Source organism: Phacochoerus africanus, chromosome 1 (assembly GCF_016906955.1).
Source record: "Phacochoerus africanus isolate WHEZ1 chromosome 1, ROS_Pafr_v1, whole genome shotgun sequence".
In the NCBI taxonomy this organism is placed as follows: Eukaryota; Metazoa; Chordata; class Mammalia; order Artiodactyla; family Suidae; genus Phacochoerus; species Phacochoerus africanus.
In genome coordinates this window covers 173613424-173635206 of record NC_062544.1, presented here as the reverse complement: position 1 = coordinate 173635206, position 21783 = coordinate 173613424, and the positions used below count along the sequence as shown (strand labels likewise).

The window sequence follows — 21783 nt, the reverse complement described above, 5'->3', positions numbered from 1 at the left end:
CTCAGTAATAGCGCTTTCAAGTCTTCTGCCCTGCCATTCCAGACCTACAAAGAATTTAGTCATGTAGGTGACTAAATCCAGTGTGAAGATGATTAATGCACACAGCAACCTATTTCATTTCCAACTTCCCATTTTCAAAAATTCCCTGTCAGGAGTGTATACATTTAAGTTAGTTAGATACTTGGCAGCATTTTGTCCACAGGCTCCCCAAGAAACAAAACCAAACCATAAGAAACAGTCACTAAACGCCTTTAAAAAAATTCTTTACATGTACTTGGTATATGTCTTCAGAATTTTCAACACTTTAGATCTACTGGATCAACTAAATTTACACAAATCCAAGAACGAATCTTTGCAAAAGCATAAATTTGAGTAACTTCTCCTAATTTCTATATTTAGCATATATACATTGCCCTCAGATTGAGTTTGATACTTAAGTGAGATCAACAGTCAAAAAAAATGGCTTTAGAACCAAACCCAGGCAGAATTCTCTATCCTCCTCCATGCTGGAATTCTGAAATGTCACCCAAGCAAAACACTCAACATTTTAAGGCAAGATATGTTAATACAGCTTTAAAGAAAGTTGTGGCCTGTAATTTCTTTTGGCTTCCTCAGCAGAATAAATCCCTTTGTCAAAAACTCTTCAAAAGATTTCATTTACACTCATGGACCTAAGGTATAGAAAGTGTTCTAGATTTTAAAAATCATACACTCTTTATTCTACTGAGGTTATTTGAGTAAAGCGGCCCTTAAGAAAAATAAAATACAAAATAAAAAGCTCACACTGCCTCCTGCTGTTAGAAGGAAAATCTCATGAGGTCAAAATGGTCCACAAACTGCACAGTGTAATGAGAGCAAGAGGCTTGTCTTAGTTTTTTTTCTTTTTCCCTTCTTTTTTAATCTAGAACTAATTCCAAATCGAAGCCTCAAAAGGGTTCAGATACTGTCCACAACCCATACAAATATACTGCCAAAAACACTATAAGGTATGACTTCAGAACTGAAAACCATCTTCCTCAAACGTACTTTCAACTGGATAGGTGATGTAATTTCAACAACACAAAACAAACAGAAGACAAAAGATAGAAATAGGAAAAGGAAAATTAAAAGCACTAGCCTATCTGGCCAGGTGCCTGGTTACTTTCCCAGATCTAAGGCAGTTTTAGCAGTTGGTTTCTTCTCCCCTTCCCTACCTAATGTGAGATAAACTGCTCCAAGTCAGCAGAACAGATTCAATATCCTGTAGTCAACGTATGGCCATACCTGACACCCCAAGACTTCCTAGACCTCGACGATTTTTTCCATATTTAAGGAGTTGGGAGGAGTGTCACTCAACTTGTCACTGAGACACACCTCTCTTCAGAATTTGGCAAACCACTCTTGGGGGCTTCATGCACCTTCCCCCTGTCCACCTCAGCCACAGTACTGTTTAAATAACTGAATATGAAACACAGAAACACAAACAAATTTTTGGATTTCTTTAAAAATGACATTTGTATTAAAAATCTTAAAATGAAGAGGCAATGATTAAACACGTCTGGAATTAAAAATTACAAGTTGTTAGAATTCTCTTGGTACATCACAACAGCAAAATTCTGCTCTTTGCTTCTGGAGGAACACCCTATAACAGAAAACCAAAAATTTAAAAAAATGATACAAAAGGGGAGCTAAATACCTGAACACTGGAACAAAATGAAGCAAAAAAAAAAAAAGAAAGAAAAGAAAAAAAGAAAAAAGAAACCCATTGCAAAATAAGTGAATTACATCTTAAAAGCTGGAAATAATAAAGAAATTCACCGAACAACGGGCCCTATTGTCCTGATTCCTTCAGGAAGATTACTGAAAGGAAATGGGGAAGTGGTTTGAGGGGATCTGGTGGGAAATTCACAGGTTGGCACCGGCTGGAACAGCTGAGTTTTGAAGGCACTCTGCAGACACAGGGGTGCTGGGGGCCCTGAATCACATTTGTGAAGTCTTTGTACTGTGTTTTAAAGAGCTAGTCATCAAAACCTGTTACTGCCAACCAATAAGAACAAAAAGCTAAATCTAAAAACACACACACACACAACAGTACACACAAAAATGTGCAGATCTGTAACATTTTTTTTCACAGCTGATAAAAAAAAATACTACCGTTCTCCCCCAGACTCCCCTTTGATACAGTAGGTAAACAAAAATAGATTTTTTTTCCACAAATATCAGCAGACACATTCTGGCACCCCACACTGTATTGGCATCAGTGTTAACAGTCCCAGTTCAGATGTGCAATACTTCAGATTGGATACACTGTAACAAGAATCCAACTTTGCATAGACATCCTCAGAATCATAATCAGTCACGGGGTTGCCCTTCCAAGCTGGCAGAAAAGGAACCCGATCTTAATTTCCAGCTACTCCTGGAAAACGAGGAAAAAAAACAAAAGTTTTTTCCTCTCCTCCTGCTCCTTCATTTGGTTCTCCCGGACTTCCTTCCGAGTATTTAAAACTTGGAACGAGAAAAACGGTTTTGGACAGAAAAACAAAAACAAAAAACTCCCCCTTTCCAACCTTCTCCCCGTCCTCTTCCTCCCCCACCCCATTTTTTTTTTTTTTTTTCCAGGCTGAAACTTTCGCTTGCCGGTGTCAAGCTGCCAATACAGCGCCCCAATGGCTGCGTCAATGGGGAAATAACGCGTCAACCAAAATCAATGAGAAACGTACATGCCGCAAAGAGCCACATTTCCATCGGGTTTCGGATGGTCAGAACCGCACACCCCCTCGGACACGGGGCAGAGGCAGGGGACACGGCCACGGGGGCCAGCCGGGCTCCCGGGACACCCCGGCCGATGCAAAGTCGTCTCCAATCTCAAAGCAAGAAGAGAAATCACATTTAGAGTCGGGTGCGTTTGGCTTTTGTGCGCAGAGCTCGGCCGGCGCGCGGCAGCCGCGGGCGCCTCAGAGGATCACGCAGGCCGAGCAGCAGCCCTCGTCTCCGTTGGGCTGCGCCGCGTAGTTCATCTGCCGCACGATCTCGGCAAACAGCTCGTCCACCGAGGCTTTGTTTTTGGCCGATGTCTCCATGAAGGGGCAGCTCCACTCCTCGGCCAGGGCCTTGCCCTCGCCGTAAGAGACCTCGCGCTCGCCCTCCAAGTCCACCTTGTTGCCCACCAGGATCATGGGCACTCTCTCGTACCGCTTTACGCGGATGATCTGGTCCCGCATAGGCTTGATGTCCTGGAAGCTCTGCTGGTTAACGAGGCTGTAGACGAGGATGAAACCCTGGCCGTTCTTGATGTACAGGTCCCGCATGGACGCGAACTGCTCCGTGCCGGCCGTGTCCAGGATCTCCAGCACGGACGGCGACGAGTCCACCTCGATCTCCTTGCGGTAGAAGTCCTCGATGGTGGGGTCGTACTTCTCGATGAAGGAGCCGGTCACGAACTGCACGGTGAGCGCGGACTTGCCCACGCCGCCCGAGCCTAGCACCACCACTTTGTACTCTCTCATGGCTCCGTCGGCGCTCGCCCGTCGGGGCTGCGCGCCGTAGTACGGCTGGGCTTGGCGGCTGGACTTCTACCCTTCCTCAGCTCCGCAGGAAAAACTCAGGAGCGAAAAATGGCCGAGGAGCGCAGAGCGCGGAAATCACCGAGCGGGGGCCGGGGGCCGGGCGCCGGGCCGGCCGGCAGCGGCAGCGCGTCCCTGGGGCGCAGGTCCGGGGCCCCGCAGCAGCTCGCGGCGGCAGCGGCAGCCTGGGCGGCGGAACCGGAGGACAATGCCGGCAGCCTGTGCAAAGCGACGGCTGCAGCTTCTCGTCGCGGCAGCCCAGAAGGGCGAGGAGGCGGCGGAGGTAGAGGGCTGCGGAGGCGGCAGCTAATTGCGCGTCGGGACGGGACGCGCGTGGCATGAGTCCCCGCAGAGCGTGCGCCCACCGCCGCGGCCCATGGAGCTCTCTTCCTCAGCCTCCGCGGGGCGAGGGCTTCCTACTCGCCGCGCGCAGCCCGGCCCTCCCCGCCCGGACGAGCATGCCCAGTGCGCCGCCGCCGGCCGCTCCCGCCGGATCCGCTGCTCCTGGTTTTCCAGGGAGCCGGGCGGAGGCGGGGTTGTGGGTGGGGCTCGCGATTTGAGTCGGGACTAGCGGATTCGCCGGAGGCTCTGGTCTCCCAGCAAGAGGACAAATGTGCCGGGATGTGTAGGTGTTTGTGGCGGGCTGGGAGAGCTCCAGTGGGAGGTTGGAGGCAGCGTTCTTTCGAAGCTCTGGGTTCATACATAGGGGCTCAGGCTCTTTGAGAAGCGGGTGGGTGCGGCAGCCACCCCCTCACTCCTCCCTGGGAATAGGGAGGACTAGGCTCTTGCCTCGCATCATTCAGAGCCCGTAGATCCCACTTCCCAGACCCCCGGAGGGTGTGTCTCCCGGGACTGAGACCCAAAGGACGTTTGGGTGTTTGGCGGGAAGAGCATCTTCCCCTACCCAAGGCGCAGCTCTTTCTACCCGACCTTCTCTGGCCTACTCTCCCGCACTTCATTTCTGGGACAAAGAAAACGGGAATGCTGGGTCTGAAACCCTGTTCCGAGTAGGGAAAGGGCTGCCTCTACTAACCAGAGCTGTCTTCGGGCTAGGGTTCCGCGGGCCACCCCACCCCCCCACTCGCCCCCTCCCCCGCCCCAGTCAGCTGGGGCCAAAATCCGGAGAGCGGATTACAGTCCTATCCAAAGCGGCGGTGGCGCCCGCAGCTAGTCAGGGCATGCTCAGTGCACAGAGCAGGTTTGGGGGCTTGGAAGTAGGAAGCTTGTGCACCACACACCCACACTCTAGCTCAAATTACCTCTCCCAGACTATGGAGCCATTGGTCCCGGGGCGCAAATCTCACACCCTCAAATGCTCTCCCATTGGCTACTGCCAAGATCTTATCAGTTTGGGCTGCTTCATTGGCTAAAAAGTAGACTCCGCTCGTGATTGGTTATTTATAGAGATTGAGTTGAGAGGCGGAGGCACAGCTGTTCTTTCTCTGCTGCTCCCCGCCCCCTTCCTCCCACTTCCCCATCCTAGTCGTTTTGAAGCTAAGAGTGAAAAAAATAAGGAATTTAGGCGGAGATCTCAGAGCTAAATATAGTCCTTTGTTGGTGTATTGGAGAGAATCTAACTTCTTGGTGCCCAGTCACGACAGTCGGTTGAAGGGAGCTGGCTACAGTTCTTGGTCTTCAAGAAACAGCAAAGTTTCCAAGTTTGGTGGTTTTTCTGTTTGTTTGTTTGTTTTAGCAGGGTGGGGGAGGGGCTAGGATGTGGAAATGGGCCACTATGAATTCATCTCACTCGGGTGGGGGAATGCCCAGGCTTGCCTTTAGAAAACGTCTTTGCTTTGGGGCGGGAGTTCGCTAGACTGGGCTGGGCTCACAATCACGGGAGGTACCAGGGAGATGCCTCGACTTGCTCCAAGTCTCTCTCCTTACTCGCGGAGGAGAGATGTCAAGACCTGTCAAAAGATTGAATGCTGTTAGCGTGAGCCCCAGGGCTAAGAGTGGGAGGGACCGAGCTGCGTCAACCTGTCTCTGTATCGTGCCTTTTTTATTCGATGCCACTTCCCACTGGTTTAACCATCCCTTCGGAGGGACAAACCAGGCGGTGTGCTAACGTTTGGTTTCAGTTCCCTCAGTCCTGCGGTGACTCACGGCCATGTTTTCGAATTAACCTCCTAGCCTTAGCTTGCAGTGTGATGGGCGGCAGCATGAATTCTTGGCCAAGGGACCTGGCGAGTCGCCTGCGGGAGCCAAAGCTTTGGGTGGTGGGGGTTGAGCCCGTCCCTGCGCGTGGCCCCGCTATTTAGTGGGCAGAGGGGTTATCAAAGTGTTTGGCTGTAGTTATGCTTATGTAATTCTCCAGAAACCTTTAAGGCAAATTCTCCTAATACAGCCGGAGGGAACCTCACATTTGCCTAGCTTTTAATGTCTGAGAGGCGTTTTACATGTGCTGTCTTATTTACTCCTCGTAAACATAATTATATATACCTATTTTAAGGATGAGGAAACTGAGGCCTTAAGACGTTCAGTAACTGGCATGAGATCTCACAGCTAGTGAGTGGTTAGGCTAGGATGCTGACCCAGGTGTTGGACTGCAGAACCTGGTCTTGAAACCATTAAGCAATACAACCTTCTCACAGGAAAGTTCCCAGATTTTAATCTTTCTTAGGTTGAATCTTGAGGCCTTTTGACCAGTAGTGGATATCAATTATTATCTGAGACCTTGGAAAAGTATTTTAAGCGCTCCTAACCTTAGTTAAGTTTCTCTACCTATAAAAGAATGATAATAAAATTCGCCCCACCCACCTAGCTACCTGAGGAATCTTGGAGAGAATCTGATGACCAAACCATTCATTAAAATGATAGTCAGCTGAGCAGAATTAGGACCTAGAGTCCTGGCTCCTTTTTTCATGGTGGCAGCCTTATCCTCAGGGATAATAAACAGATAATGTGTGGAAAGATGCTTTTAAAGCTGCAGCACCCCCTAAATTCATGACAATTATAACCCAGGTGGCTTGACAGCACTATCTAAAAAAAGATCATCTTCAGCCATGAGAATGGGTATTTTTTCAATTTAATTTAATTTTTATCTTATACTGGAATATAGTTGATTTACACTGTTGTGTTAATTTCAGGTGTACAGCAAAGTGATTCAGTTATACATATATCCATTCTTTTTCAGATTCTTTTCCCACATAGGTTATTACAGAATACTGAGTAGAATTCCCTGTGCTAAACAGTAGGTTCTTGTTGGTTATCTGTTTTATACATAGAGTGTTTATATGGTAATCCCAAAGTCCTAGTTTATCTCTCCAGCCATGGATGGGTATTTTTAAGTGACCTCTCTGGTACCAAAGAGCTGCCACATTTTGAACACTTTCCATTAGAGATTCTTTAATAGCAATTTTTATTACTCTTGGATGGTCTTCCTCAGAAGGATTCCCACTGGATTGAAAATGAAGTAATGAATCAAATTGATGATGCACAAATCTTTAAAACTGGTCACTTGGCTTCCTATGAAATTTGTTAGGAGTTTTTATGTACCTCCGTAATGGTATGAGCCATTATCCTGTTCTATATCCAATTACCCTGTACCATAATTATTTACATGGCTGTACCTTGTCATCCAAAGCACCATGTGAATTCCTTGAAGTCAGGGCCCATACCTGGCTTATCTTTGGAGCCACCTCTGTCCCTCATAAAATTTAGTAGAGTACTTACATAGGAGGCCCTTAATTAATTATGTATGAGTATATGAATGGCATTCTATTCCTTTTCCAAACTCTCTCTATAGTAAGAGATATATTAATTCTTGATGAGACATGACATTTCCTAGACCCTAAGAAAAATGTATGCTAATGTTTCAATCTCCCTCAGTCATAAAGATGGCTGGGTGATAAAGATTACCCTTATATGGTGGAAGCACTAAGTCAGTGCTGTCCAGGGCGTGAGGAAAACTACCAAAGCACCCAGTGGATAAACTCTTTCCCTGAAGATTTTTTTTTCCTCTTTAAGGCCGCACTCACAGCAGATGAAGGTTCCCAGGCTAGGGGTCAAAATGGAGCTGTAGCCACTGGCCTACACCATAGCCACAGCAACATGGGCTCCAAGTTGCATCTTCGACCCACACCACAGCTCATGGCAATGCCAGATCTTTAACCCACTGAACAAGGTCAGGGATTGAACCTGCGTCCTCATAGATGCTAGTCAGATTTATTTCTGCTGAGCCATGATGGGAGCTCCATGAAGAAGATTTAACAATTGCAGATAAATAAAAAGTCACTTTTAGAAAACAATATGAATTAAAAACTACCAGGTTAAGGCTTGCTTAATCTTTGATGTTGACTGCTACATAAACAGTGATCCCTTTGTGAGCAAAAGGAGCTTCTTTGACAGAGGTTAGGCCTTCAGAGAATTAGCAAGTTTGCTAGAGCATGAACCTTCCAGAAAATAAGTACCTGCCTGCACTCTTCATTTATACAAAATAGAGGTTTATGTCATCATGTTCATAGTTTTTGCTGGTGTTACCTATAGGTAAACAAATAATTTTAAATAAATTCCTCTCATTTTGAAAATATCATCGCTAAATTGAGAATGACCATGTATCATTATTTTGAAGGGAAGTCTTGATGTAAGGCCAACTATGTCTTGCAGAGTTCTCAAAAAATATTTAAGTGCCTGAACAGGTTATAGCATAACCAGGTATCTACTAGTAGGCTTGGGATATTTTAATTTAAAATAATCTTCAATTATACCCTTTAAGATATTTCCTAAGGCAACCAAACCATCTTCATTCTTACTCTTCACATTGTACTTTGGGCAGCCAGCTTGTGAGAATAATGGCCTATATGGCTTGTAATGAGATTTTCTATCTTTATATCTTAAAAATGTCCTAAATTCCTAACATGGTAATTAAAGAGAGACAAAGGTATGCCTAGTTTTTATTATTATTTTTTTATTTAGAATATTATGCATTACTTTCTTTCCAAATTACATTTGTTAATTTTTTTTTCTTTTTTTTGTTTTGTCTTTTTAGGGCCACACTTGTGGCATATGGAAGTTCTCAGGCTAGGGGTCAAATCAGAGCTGCAGCTGCTGGCCTATGCCACAGCCATAGCAATGCCAGATCCGAGCCACGTCTATGACCTCTGCCATAGCTCGTAGCATAGTTTTTATAATTTCACTGTCTCCCCTTATTATTTTACTCTGCTTGGTTCCTTTATCATTTTTAAATTATTTTTCAAAGTTAAATGTAGGAGAGCCTTAAATTTTAAATTAAGTAACCACTTAAAATCATTCAGTCTTTTTTAGGAGTTCCCATTGTGGCTCAGTGGTTAACGAATCTGACTAGGAATCATGAGGTTGTGGGTTCGATCCCTGGCCTCTCTCAGTGGGTTAAGGATCCAGCATTGCCGTGAGCTGTGGTGTAGGTCGCAGACACAGCTCGGATCCCACATTGCTGTGGCTCTGGTGTAGGCCCGTGGCTACAGCTCCGATTAGACCCCTAGCCTGGGAACCTCCATATGCCACAGGTGTGGCCCTAGAAAAAGACAAAAAAAAATTTTTTTAATTAAAATCATTCAGTCTTTTTATAAACTTTTTGATAGGCCAAAACAAAGAAATAGAAAAATCAAAATAGCTATTGCTTAAAGGCTGTTTATCAGATTAGTAGTGAATAGTGATCTCAACATGTATATTAATGTGCTGTAGGGTTTTTGTTGTTGACTTACTTGCTTTTGGCCACACCTGGGGCATGCAGAAGTTCTGGGGCCAGAGATTGAACACGCACCATGGCAGTGACCTGAGCCACAGCAGCAACAATTCCTGATCCTTAGCCTGTTGAGCCACCAGGGAACTCCAAGCTGTGTTATTTTTTGATGACCCAAACCACTCATATCTCCATAAAAATGTTACCATGGCCTAAAGTGTCATACACGCCTAGGAAAATACCATACAATCAGTGAATTTGAATTGTCATAAACTTTTACTATTGATTTGGCCTATTTTTGTTCTTTTACCTGGTTTTTAAAAAAGAAATAAAATTAAAAATCTCTTCTCTCTAAAGTAAATGACCTGACTTTCTCTATTAGGTCTCAGATTTGCCCAAGACCCTGATCTGCAGTGAGAAGAACACTACTGGCTTAGAGCACCACTTTTATGTGATGCATGTATTCTTACTCAAGGGAAATTTTGAAAAGATTTCACCAATCCTGTTTTTCATAGTTGAAGTATAGTTTCACATCTTAGTCTGTTTAAGATTTGACTTCTCAGAACCCTTGTTCCAAAGAAACAAACACAGTAGGAATGGGAGAGGTGTCTTAGCTCCATTAAAAAGAATTTTTAGAGTTCCTGTTGTGGTTCAGCAGAAACAAATCTGACTAGCATCCATGCGGAAACAGGTTCCATCCCTGGCCACACTTAGTGGGTTAAGGATCTAGTGTTGCCATGAGTTGTGGTGTAGGTAACAGATGCAACTCGGATCTGGTGTTGCTGTGGCTGTGGTATAGGCCAGCGGCTATAGCTCCAATTCACCCCTTAGCCTCGGAACCTTCCTATGCCCCTAGTGCGGCCATAAAAGACAAAAGGAAGAAAAAAGAATTTTCCTCTCCCTAGCTTTTTTGTCACCAACCATCAGATTAAAGGAAGCCCCCTTTCTTTTGCAGGGACAGTAATCCACTACTTCCCCTGATGCGGTTTTGATGGAGACAGAGAGAGTCTATATTGAGGGGATGTTTCCTTTGTAATTTATTGTCATCGACCAGGTTTGGTTTAAGGAATCTGCCAAAAGGGTTTCTGTTTTACTGACAGTTATACTGTCTTGCTATGGGGAGTCAGAAAAGGACTTGGTAGTGCCTTAGCAAGATAACACTCAAAACTACAGAATTCAGTCTATTTAAATAATTTTATGATTATTGTATTCAGTTCTGCATGGATGTTTGTAACTCTTCTGAAGTTTTTCTTTAACAGTTTTAAAACTTATGTTTTTGAAAGATTACTGTTCTATTATTCAATTATTCTAATGTGAACATATTACACCTAAAGTATAAAAACCTAATCCTTTCTATTTAGGAATTTATGTTCTTAAAAAAAAGAAAAAAAAAACTTACTGGAGTTCCCTGGTGATCTAATGGGTAAGGATCTGGCATTGTTACTCCTGTGGCTAAGGTCACTGCTGTGGCACGGGTTCAATCCCTGGTCCCACCAAAAAACCAAACAGCAACAACAAATCCTTATGCCTTATAGGATATAATTGTATGGAATTAAAAAGGAATGATCCTGGAAAATGGATCAAATATTTCTGTGATTTTTTTTTTTTTTTTCTCTTTAAGGTCACACTCACAGCACATGAGGTTCCCAGGCTAGGGGTTGAATTGGACCTACAGCTGCCAGCCTACACCACAGCAGCATGGGATCCAAGCCACATCTGTGACCTGCACCACAGCTCATGGCAGTGCTGGATCCTCAGTCCACTGAGCAAGGCCAGGGATCAAACCTGCCACCTCATGGTTACTAGTCGGATTCATTTCCGGTGTGCCATAAAGGGAACTCCAATATTTCTGTGATTTAAATAAGCTAAATATTCTAAACAAGCAGTTGGAAACCTTTTTTTTAGTGAAGGGCTAGAGAGTAAATATTTCAGATTTTGCAGGCCATACAACTCCATTGCAACTACTCAGTTTTGCCCCTATAGCATGAAAGCAGCTATAGGCAGTGTGTAAATAAATGGGCATGCCTATCTTTCAGTAACTTTCTTTACAGAAATGGGTGGTGGGTTAAATTTGGCCCATAGGCTCATGGTTTGCCAATCTCTAAACCACGTATTAAGAAAAGTTCTTCATTTGTTGTTGGAGGACAAGAGTTCTTACAATCAAAACGAACTACTAATCTGTCAATGTCTATAGCCACAACTCTTGGCCTTAAGCTATAGTAAAGTATTACTTAAATAATGAATATATATCAACAGATACGACATAAATTCTATATGACTTATGAAATATTCAGATTTCAGTATTTAAATATGTGATGTAAAATGTATTCTCAGTTCTTATTGATTTGTAAAAATTATTGATTATATATTATGGTTATGTTATATAATGATGAGGATTTTATCCTCTGGTAATCATATACTTTGCAAATAACTATTGTTTGTTATTAGTCTTTGTTTATACTTTCTTTTACATTAATATTTTAAAAAATATTTCTATTTGAATTTATTGAACTTTGTATTTTGGGGTTTTCTTTGTGGATTTCATGTTACAAATAGACATCTTAACCCTCCAAGATATTTTATATAACTAGTATTTTCTTCTAGCATTTTTAAGGTTTTATTTATTTATTTATTTATTTTTTTCTTTGTCTTTTTGCCATCTCTTGGGCCGCTCCCGCTGCACATGGAGATTCCCAGGCTAGGGGTCAGATCGGAGCTGTAGCCTCTGGCCTACGCCAGAGCTACAGCAACGTGGGATCCGAGCTGCGTCTGCAACCTACACCACAGCTCACAGCAACGCCAGATTGTCAACCCACTGAGCAAGGGCAGGGACCGAACCCGCAACCTCATGGTTCCTAGTCAGACTCGTTAACCACTGTGCCATGATGGGAACTCCAGGTTTTATTTTTTATGGTTATGTTTTGGCTTGCTTTTCAACTGAAAAATAATTCAGTATATCATTCAATAATAATTCAGTGTCAGTAAAGATGGAAAGGTTGAAATCCAAGCAATAGGATGTCCACTGAATAGAAGTTTCTGAAGAGAGGGCAGAGGAGGTGTCTGCAAACTCTGGTGAGAAGGCTGAGGAAGCATCTTTCCTCTAGAACAGGAAAGAAAAAGAGCCAAGAGACCTAAAAACTGGAACTGAGGGAATTCCCGTTGTGGCGCAGTGGAAAGGAGCCTGACTAGGAACCATGAGGTTGCGGGTTCGATCCCTAGCCTCACTCACTCAGTGGGTTAAGGAATTGGCGTCGCCATGAGCTGTGGTGTAGGTCGAAGACACGGCTCGGATCTGGCCTTGCTGTGGCTCTGGTATAGGCCAGCAGCTATAACTCTGATTAGACCCCTAGCCTGGGAACCTCCATATGCCGCACCTGCAGCCCTAAAAAGACAAAAAGACAAAAACAAAAAACAAAAAAATAAAAAAAACTGGAACTGAGAAGGTGGAAATTTGAGAGCGTTCAAATAACTCACTCTGTAAATAAAAAATGGCAAATCTCCTGCTAAAAGGAGGGAGGCCAGGTGTGGGTTTGAGAATTGGACTAGAAAAACTATTTCTAACAGTGACTGGGCAGCACACAGCATGAAGTTGCTAAACTGCTAAATTTGGGTTACATAAATTTATGAAGTTGCCAATTCAGCTTTTTTTTTTTTTTTTTTTTAAATGAAGAAGGATATTGATAATTCCTCTTAAGTCTGATCAACCAGTTTCTGTTAAAATTTCTGAGGGCTTTTTCTCAACACATACAAATAAATAATTATAAAATAACTGCACATCTCCCACCTGCCTGTACCCTTAGTGAAAATAGACATGCAAACCTGTGACTTAGGTGATTAAAAATTCCATTACTAATGGAAAATTAAATGAGCTCAGTGAAACTCTCTTACCTGTGTAGTCTCTTGAGTTTCTCTTTCTATTTCATGCTAAATTACAATCAAGCCTTGGCTACCTAACTTCAGAGAATGAGTCATTTTGAGAAGTTGAGTATTTTTCTAGAAAATGTTGCCGGCATATAGGGTGTTCTGTCACAATAAGAAAAATATTTATATTCTTTCACTAGATAAGTAGTCTATGTTTACTGTAATAAATTTGGAATGTATAAAAAAGCAGAATTAAAAATAACAAATTTCCTCCAAGCAAAAACATAACATTTTGGTTAATAGTCTTCTTGTGTTCTATCATAGAATTATTTAAAACATAGAAAACTAATTCTAGTTTTCTCTCAACTATCTTAACATACAGTTTAATGTAGGCTTTGGGTATTCTATAGCCTACTGGTGAAATAAGACAGCTATCTTAAGTACTTATTTATTGAAGAATTTTCCTCTCATTTAATGGCTTAAATAAGTGAATATTTGATGAGAATATTTGTATTGCATATGCTGATGTTGCCCAAAAAGTGGCTTTCTTGACAAAGTCCCCAAAGACAGCCTGGTTTGGGGTTGTTTTGCCTGTTTGTTCTGAAGGTGGCATGAAGCATGTTCAAATTCATGACTTCTGGGGCAGCAGAACAGAGGGCTGGTCTGCATAATTAACCAGTGAATCAAGGGCTTCAGCTGCATTCTCCCAAAGGTTTTGTCCCTCTCCAGAAATGATCTTCCTCTTTGTGGCAAACAGGGCCCTTTGATGTGTCAGCAGCATTCAAAGCCCAGGCGGTGACTTCTGCATCATTAACACATTTGTGCTTCCTTTGTCACTTTGGACCCAGGCTTCCATCTCTTTTACCCGAAGTTTTCCTGAGGCTTAAAAGAACTCTGGCCCTCACTCTTTCCAAAGTGTGTCCTAGTATGTTTGGGAAATGACTTATTCTCAAGGCAAAAAAAATAATAATAATAATTTTGCTGACTTGGTTTCAGACTGAGATTTTTCTCTAAACTGTTCTCAGCATTTGGTTTGAATAAAATACCAGGCATAAGCAATATTTTAAATTATATAGTCCTTGTAACAATGAAGTGGAAATTCCTGAATATCACATGCCTGATAAATCTTTCTCATTAAATCTCATATGCAGTAAAATTTCCTGTCTTGAATACATGTTTTCTATAGGCTGACCCCAAGGATCTAATATTCGGTGGCAGGGAGATAGAAATAATGTTTGCAGATACCACTGTATTTCCTCTGGGTGAGCAGAATAATTGCCTAAAAACAAAATGGTTTTGTTACATGGAAGTAAAGCCTGTGGTTCTGAAAAGATCCCTCATTATATATAAATAAAAATGACAGGAGGAGGTTGGATGTGATGAGAGAGGCTATTTTTGATTTTCCAAGCATTATTTGTACAGCATAAGCAACAGGTGATATTCTAGGATGCTTTAGAACCATGTCATGTAATGTTGCAAATCTTATACTATCAGCTTATGCTTACTCTGTTTTAATTCAGGTAAACTAGTATCAGTATATATAGTTAAATGTTAAATTAGGCCAACTTTATATAACTCTATCAAGAATTACAGCTTGAGCCTAGGTTTGCTTCATTCTCAGATGCAGGCAAGCCAGAAGAGGAGAGTCCAGGACCAGTAAATCAGGTCAGTAAATGCACTATTCTGTCAGGGGCCAAGTTACCACTGAAGAGGTAAGACAAGTGATGGCTGAGGATCATAAATGTGATTCAAGGACAGCAGAAATTACCAAGGAGAAAGGGAAATGTCTGTCAGATGTGGCACCAATCTCTTAGTTTCCCCTTGGTAATACTCCACTGAGAGTAGTTAGAGAAGCTAGTGGGCCATTGAGATGGCAGGGTGCCAGCAGCATTTGGGCCCACAGCTTCTGCAACATTCAATGCCAGGGCCTGCAGCTGTGGTGGGTGCAGCAGCCTCAGAGGATGTGAAGTAGACCTCCCCAGAAGTATCTATCCTTTTCAGAGAACACCAGCAGATTAACAGTCACTTTGGACATTGGAAGCTGCAGCAAACACCTCAATATAATAAGCTGACACAGGAGCAAAGGGAATGGTCCAACCCATGGAGCAGTCAGGGAAGCTGGTCAGGGAAAAGGCAGGGGAGACACCCCTAAGGGGTCCCCAGGCTATCTGTGAGGAATTAAAGGGGTCTGGACTTCCCGTACTGTTGTTAGAAACTAAGGAAAAATACTACTAATAAGATAAATGTCTGTGGTTGTCTTATATCTTAGCTGGGTATGTAGGAATTTAGGTTATATGAAAATTATTTAGAATTAAGCTTTCTTTCTTTCTTTTTTTCTTTTTCTTTCCTTTTTCTCCTGGTCACCCATGGCATATAGAGTTCCCAGGTCAAGGGTAGGATCTGACCTATGCCACAGCTGCGGCAATGCCAGATCCTTTAACCCACTTGCCAGGCTGGGGATTGAACCATCCTATTGTGCCACAGCAGGAACTCTAGAAGTAAGTTTCTTAAGGAGTCACAAAACTTTTCTTTTTTGTTTTTTAGGGCTGCGCCTGTGGCATATAGAGGTTCCCGGGCTAGGGGTTGAATCAGATCTGCAGCTGTTGGCCTATACCACAGCTGTAGCAATGTGGAATCAGAGCCACATCTGTGACCTATGCCACGGCTCAGGGCAACATTGGATCCTTAACCCACTGAGTGAGGCCAGGGATTGAATCTGCATTCTCATGGATACTAGTCAGATTCATTTCTGCTGAACCATGATGGGAATTCCAACACAGGATTATTCCAACTCCCTCTCTTTCCCTCAGGGTTTGCTGACTTTACTTATAATGTCTTCTCATGTTACCTTACCCTAAAAGAATTAGGACTATCTAAGGCAGCTTTTAACTGGAAACCCAACTAAGGTTTGTGAGGCTGAACAAATAAAGTTTTATTTAAATTTTTTTTTTAATTTTGATTTTTTTCTTTCTTTAAATTTTGTTCTGAGGTATTTATTTTTGAATATGCAAAAATTTTATTTATTTAAATAATTTTTATTTTTTCCATTATAGTTGGTTTACAGTGCTGAGTAATCACTTTTCTACTGTACAGCAAAGTGACCCAGTCACACATGCATATATACATTCATTTTCTCACATTATCCTCCATTATGCTCCATCACAAATGACTAGATATAGTTCCCAGTGCTATACAGCCAGATCTCATAGCTAATCCATTCTGAATGCAATAGTTTATATCTATTAACCCCAGATTCCCAGTCCATCCCACTCCCACCCCCTCCCCCTTGGTAATCACAAGTCTGTTCTCCAAGTCCATGAGTTTCTTTTCTATGGAAAGGTTATTTGTGCCATATATTAGATTCCAGATATGTGATATCATATGGTATTTGTCTTTCTCTTTCTGACTTCACTTAGTATGAGAGTCTATAGTTGCATCCATGTTGCTGCAAATGGCATTATTTTGTTCTTTTTTATGGCTGCGAGGTATTCCATTGTGTATATACACCATATCTTCTTAATCAATTCATCTTGTCAGTGGACACTGAAGTTGTTTCCATGTCTTGGCTATTGTGAATGGTGCTGCAATGAACATATGGGTGCATGTGTCTATTTCAAGGAAAGTTTTGTCTGGATATATGCCTATTATAGTTGATTTGCCATAATCCATCAATTTCTACTGTACAGCAAAGGTTTATTTCTTACTTAACAGTAAATCTGGAATTGTCATTCTTCTGACCTGGTTTCAAGAGCTCAGTGAAGAAAAACACAATTGTAGAAATCAAGTCTGTTTTTGAGACAGGAAGAAGGTAGAAATGAGAAGGTGGGCCAAGGACTCAGCAGGAGGATTTTATGTTATATCAAGAAACAAAAGCTCCAGAAGGCTTCCAGTTATGTTTCCTTGGCCAGTACTCTATTGAATGCCCTTCTAGTTGCAAAGAAGGCTGGGGAAATTCATAATTAACTTATCTATCTTTTATACTGGAGGAAGTCAAGGGAGCAATAGATAAAAAATGTTGTTAGTCCCCATAGTGTCAACCCTAAACACCAAAATACCCTTTAGAAACTCAGAATTTTTCAGGAAATTGAAATTATGCAGAATTTTTTCATGTCTGGTCAATAAATATTGAGTGGGAGACAAGTACAGTCTCTTATCTTTTCATTGAAAATCACATATAAAAAGGTTTATTTGTCTTCAAGTTTGATTATGTATATGATATAAAGTTATGGTTAACCCAAGGTTTTTTACAAAAAAAACTGCAAAAAGTAATTTTTTTACATTTATTAATTCTTGATGTCTAATAACTCACATGAAGTAGAAAGAGTACTGGGTTTTTTTTTTTTTAATTTAATTTTTCTATTGAAGTACAGTTGAGTTACAATGATGTGTTAGTTTCTGGAGTATAGCAAAGTGATTTGGTTATCATATACATATATCCATTCTTTTTCAGATTCTTTTCTCATATGGATTATTACAAAATATTGAGTAGAGGTCCCTATACTATAAAATAGGTCCTTGATGATTATGTTTTATATATAGTAGTGTATATATGTTAATCCCAAACTCCTACTTATCCCTCTCTCCCCTACATTTTCCCTTTGGTAACCATAATTTGTTTTTGAAGACTGTGAGTCTCTTTCTGTTTTGTAAATAAGTTCATTTGTATCACTATTTTAGATTCCACATATAAATGATGTGATGTTTGTCTTTGACTTCATTTAGTTTGATAATCTCTAGATCCATCTATGTTGCTGCAAATGGCATCATTTCATTCTTTTTATGGCTAAGTAGTATTCCATTGTATATTCCATTGTATGGTATACATACATCATATCTTCTTTCCATTTCTCTGTCAATGGACATCTAGGTTGCTTGGCTATTGTAAGTAGCGCTTCAATGAACACTGGGGTGCATGCATCTTTTCAAATTGTGGTTTTCTGTGGATAAATGCCCAGGAGTGGGATTGCTGGATCATATGTTAGTTCTATTTTTAGTTTTTTAAGTTTCCATACTGTTCTCCATAGTGGTTGTACCAGTTTACATTCTCACCAATAGTGTTGGAAGGTTCTGTTATTATTTGTAGACTTTTTGATGATGACCATTCTGACAATTGTAGTTTTGATGTTTATTTCTCTAATAATTAGCGATGTTGAACATCTTTTCATTTGCTTTCTGGTCATCTGTCTGTCTCCTATGAGAGCACTAGATTTTTAGTCTCCCAGGCTTACTTTCAAATTTTGGCTTAATCACTTTCTAACTATACAAGTGGATGACTTATTTAATTTCTGAGATAGCCAGTGTCCAAGATGTTTCCTGTTGTTCTTACATCCTGGCATCCACAGACTTGAATAGTCCCCTCTCAGGTATATTAGCATTGGTCTATGAAGTGATGGATGTTACTTCCAAGATTAAGTTATTAAAGACTGTAGCTTTGAGAGTTCCTGCCATGGCACAGTGGGTTAAGAATCTGACTATATCAGCCTGGGTTTCTGAGAGGTTGTGGGTTCAATCCCTGGCACTGGGAAGTGGGTTGGGGGATCTGGCATTGCCACAGCTGTAGTGCAGGTCACAGCTGTGACTTGGATTCAATCCCTGGCCCAGGAACTCTATATACCTTCCGGTGGCAAAAAAAAAAAAAAAGAAAAAAAGTAGCTTCCCTCTGGGGCTTTGTCTTTCTTAAATTTCTCACTCTGGGGGAAGTCCGCTGCCCATATCTTTTGGACAACAGCAGAACTCTATGGAGAGGCCCATGTGACTGGGAACTGAGGTCCTTATTCCAACATCCTTGAGTAATAATAGGACCACAAGTAACCAAGAAGGCTAATTTGGAAAATGACATCACCCCAGCCAACAGCCTGACTGAAACCTCATGAGAGGCCCTGGATCAGATCCATCCAGCTAAACTCCTCCCAGAGTCCTAACCCCCAGAAACTGTGAGGTAATAAACATTTCTTATTTTAAGCTGCTAAATTTTTGAGTAATCTGTTATATAGCAAAAAATAACAAATACCACTTCTTTAAACTTCAATGTTATCTATAAACTGAGGATAGAAATGGTGGTTATGAGGATAAAACAATAACGTATATGATACTGCACAATGCAGTTGCTGCAATATCATGAGGGCACAGAAAATGTTAATTTAACAAAGACTGTTTATGATCGTTTTTGCATGTTTCCCCTTTTCAGAACATTTTATTTTAGATGAGCACAGTTTTTAAAAAATATCCTTGCCCTTTGCTTTTCACTAGTTCTAGAATGCATGTCGCTGAACACAGCTGGCTCTGTCGCATCACCTTAGCTATCTACTGCACAGGGGATGGTTCCGTTAGTTAAGGTCACTTGTATTTAATAATGAATGTCTTTCCCAGGAAGCTGAATTGTGGTATCTGATGTGTCTTTAGTGGGCTACCTACCAACTGAATAAAATATTGCACTATTGCTGTAAATAAGTCCCATATTGCATTAGAAGCTTGTCGTGACTTTACTGTGCTGCACTCAGAGAATGCACCCTCATCGCTGAATGACAGCGTGGGGAGCACATGGTGAAGATCACTGCTTGCTCCACTCTGCAGAGGTGTCCAGCTTTGTTTCATGTTGTCTCTAACCCTTGCCGCTTTCCACTGCCCTATCTAACTCTAATCACAGACACCATGATCTCAGCTCAGCTGCTGCAAACTTTGCTACACAGCCTCAAATTGTCCTTTTGTTTTTCCTTTTTAAAAATTACTTATTTCTTGTCTCATGCTACTTCTATACCTTAATTCATCTGTACTCCCAAAAGTGTGTGTAAAAATGTATATCTCACACATGTGTGTATCTATACATATAAATATGTGTGTATGTTATATATGATCAGAACACTTCTTTTTTCCTTGAGCAATATTGTATGCTGGGAGTCATTTTTGGTTCCTTCATTGAACTGCCTTCACTATCGTTTTTTGCTGGATACTCAGGGCCTACTTCTTTGCCCCAAAGCAGAGTTTTGTTGCTCTTGCTGCTGTTGTTTTGGATTTTTACATTTGTTCTGCATTTGCAGTAGTTGCAAAAGGCTGAGGGTTCTGAAATACTGATTTCAGATTTGGAGAGCAGAGATTTTCCTGTAGTATTATGTATGAGCTCCAGGCTCTCACACTGTAATTGTCCATAAGCCCAGCCTCCTAACTGGTCTCTTTGCTTCCAGTCCAGCTCTTCCCTATGTACCTACCAACCCTGTGTAATCTAGCAGATAAAGCTCATTAAAAATATCGCTGAGAAAATGAATGAGTCACAACATGGTGACTCTTAAACACATAACATTGAGGAAAAAAATCCAGACACAACAGAATACAGACTGTATAAATCTATTTATATAATGTTCATAACAGACAAAATTAAAGTATTTTGTTCATGCCTTTGTAATTATTGAATAAATTATAAAGAAAATTTAAAATAATGGTTTATATTAGCGAGGAGAACTGCACATTTGGATATGTTGTGGAATGAGTGTTGGGTGTCCAAGGCCAGATGTGAACACAGGGTCCCTTGTTCAAAATTTATTAAGAATTTCAAAATGCAACAGCAGAGCATTAAACCAGTGAAGACAGTGCTCAGTGCCAGGGTGTGTGCCTCTGCCCAGGTGCACCTCCAGGAAGCCAGCCCTGATTTGAGAATTCTTACAATTCTGCTATGCTTGTTTGCTGGCTTGATTTTACTGGGTAGGAAATTGTCATACAGGTAAATATTTCAGAAACATCCCCAAAGCAAGCATTTATGATGTATATGCTTTTCTGAAGATTTATTCTATTTTACAACTTTTTTAAAATGTGAAAAAAGGAAACAAATTGTAACTGATCAGAGAACTTCTTGCTCAAAACCCATACGAAACGGTTTCCTATGGTGAAAATGCTGGTGGCCAGATGCTGTCATTTGTTGCAGGCCCAGCTCAAGTGCCAGTTCATCTAGGAAACATCCTAGATTTCTTCCATCAAAATTTACCATTTCCTTCCCTCTGCTCCCTCACTTTCTCGATGTATTATAGCACTTCCCTGCCTCAAATCAGAGATCTTTGAGATTTTTTTTTCCTGATGAACATCAAAACTTTAGGAAATAGTTCATTCTTATTTATCTTTATACTTAGGACTCTATGGGACATTAGATAAATGATTGCTGAATTTAATTAAAGTTATATACAAAGATTATCAAAATCCATAATAAAACCTAAATCACTCAAAATACCTACACAATGGAAATCCTTAAACTATGTAGTGATACAGGGTAACAAAGGTAAGAGTTCTTCTGCATACTAAGATGTTTATTGACCTGGTAAAATTTCAATTAGGTACCAAGTATTTCATGATATCACTCAACATTTTTCTGTTTCACATCTGAGATAAATCTCATAGCCATCTTTAAGACTGTTTTAACATCCTGAATTTAATATACCGTGAGGTACTTTTTATGTAAATCAACACCCTAGATACTACTTTTTACAAGAAACACATTTTAAAACACTATTGCCCACTATTTTCTTTGATTTTTTTTTTCTTTTGTTCCTGGCATATTTTAGCTCTCACTAACATTTGTGTTCTTGTGACAAACATGTGAATGTGACTTGAACATTTTCTTAAAACAGACAGATGGGTGTGTTCTCTGAGTATTATTTCTAAAATGAAGAAAATGTTCCCCTTTACCAGCATCTGGGTAAGATTTGGAACTCTGTCGCAGATTTAAAGTATAGACAG

At 41.1% G+C, this 21783-nt stretch overlaps 1 protein-coding gene across 1 annotated transcript; it reads right to left on the bottom strand.

Moving 5' to 3' along the window:
- Positions 1-1475: 1475 nt before the first annotated feature.
- Positions 1476-3504, bottom strand: RAP2B (RAP2B, member of RAS oncogene family). The gene has a single exon (XM_047785103.1). It carries the CDS (start codon positions 3483-3485, stop codon positions 2934-2936), a length of 552 nt encoding a protein of 183 aa, XP_047641059.1. The 5' UTR covers positions 3486-3504; the 3' UTR covers positions 1476-2933.
- Between the last annotated feature and the right edge of the window lie 18279 nt (positions 3505-21783).

Coding starts and splice junctions, on each gene's coding strand:
- RAP2B (XM_047785103.1), bottom strand. CDS start 3,485: ATGAGAGAGTACAAAGTGGTGGTGCTAGGCTCGGGCGGCGTGGGCAAG.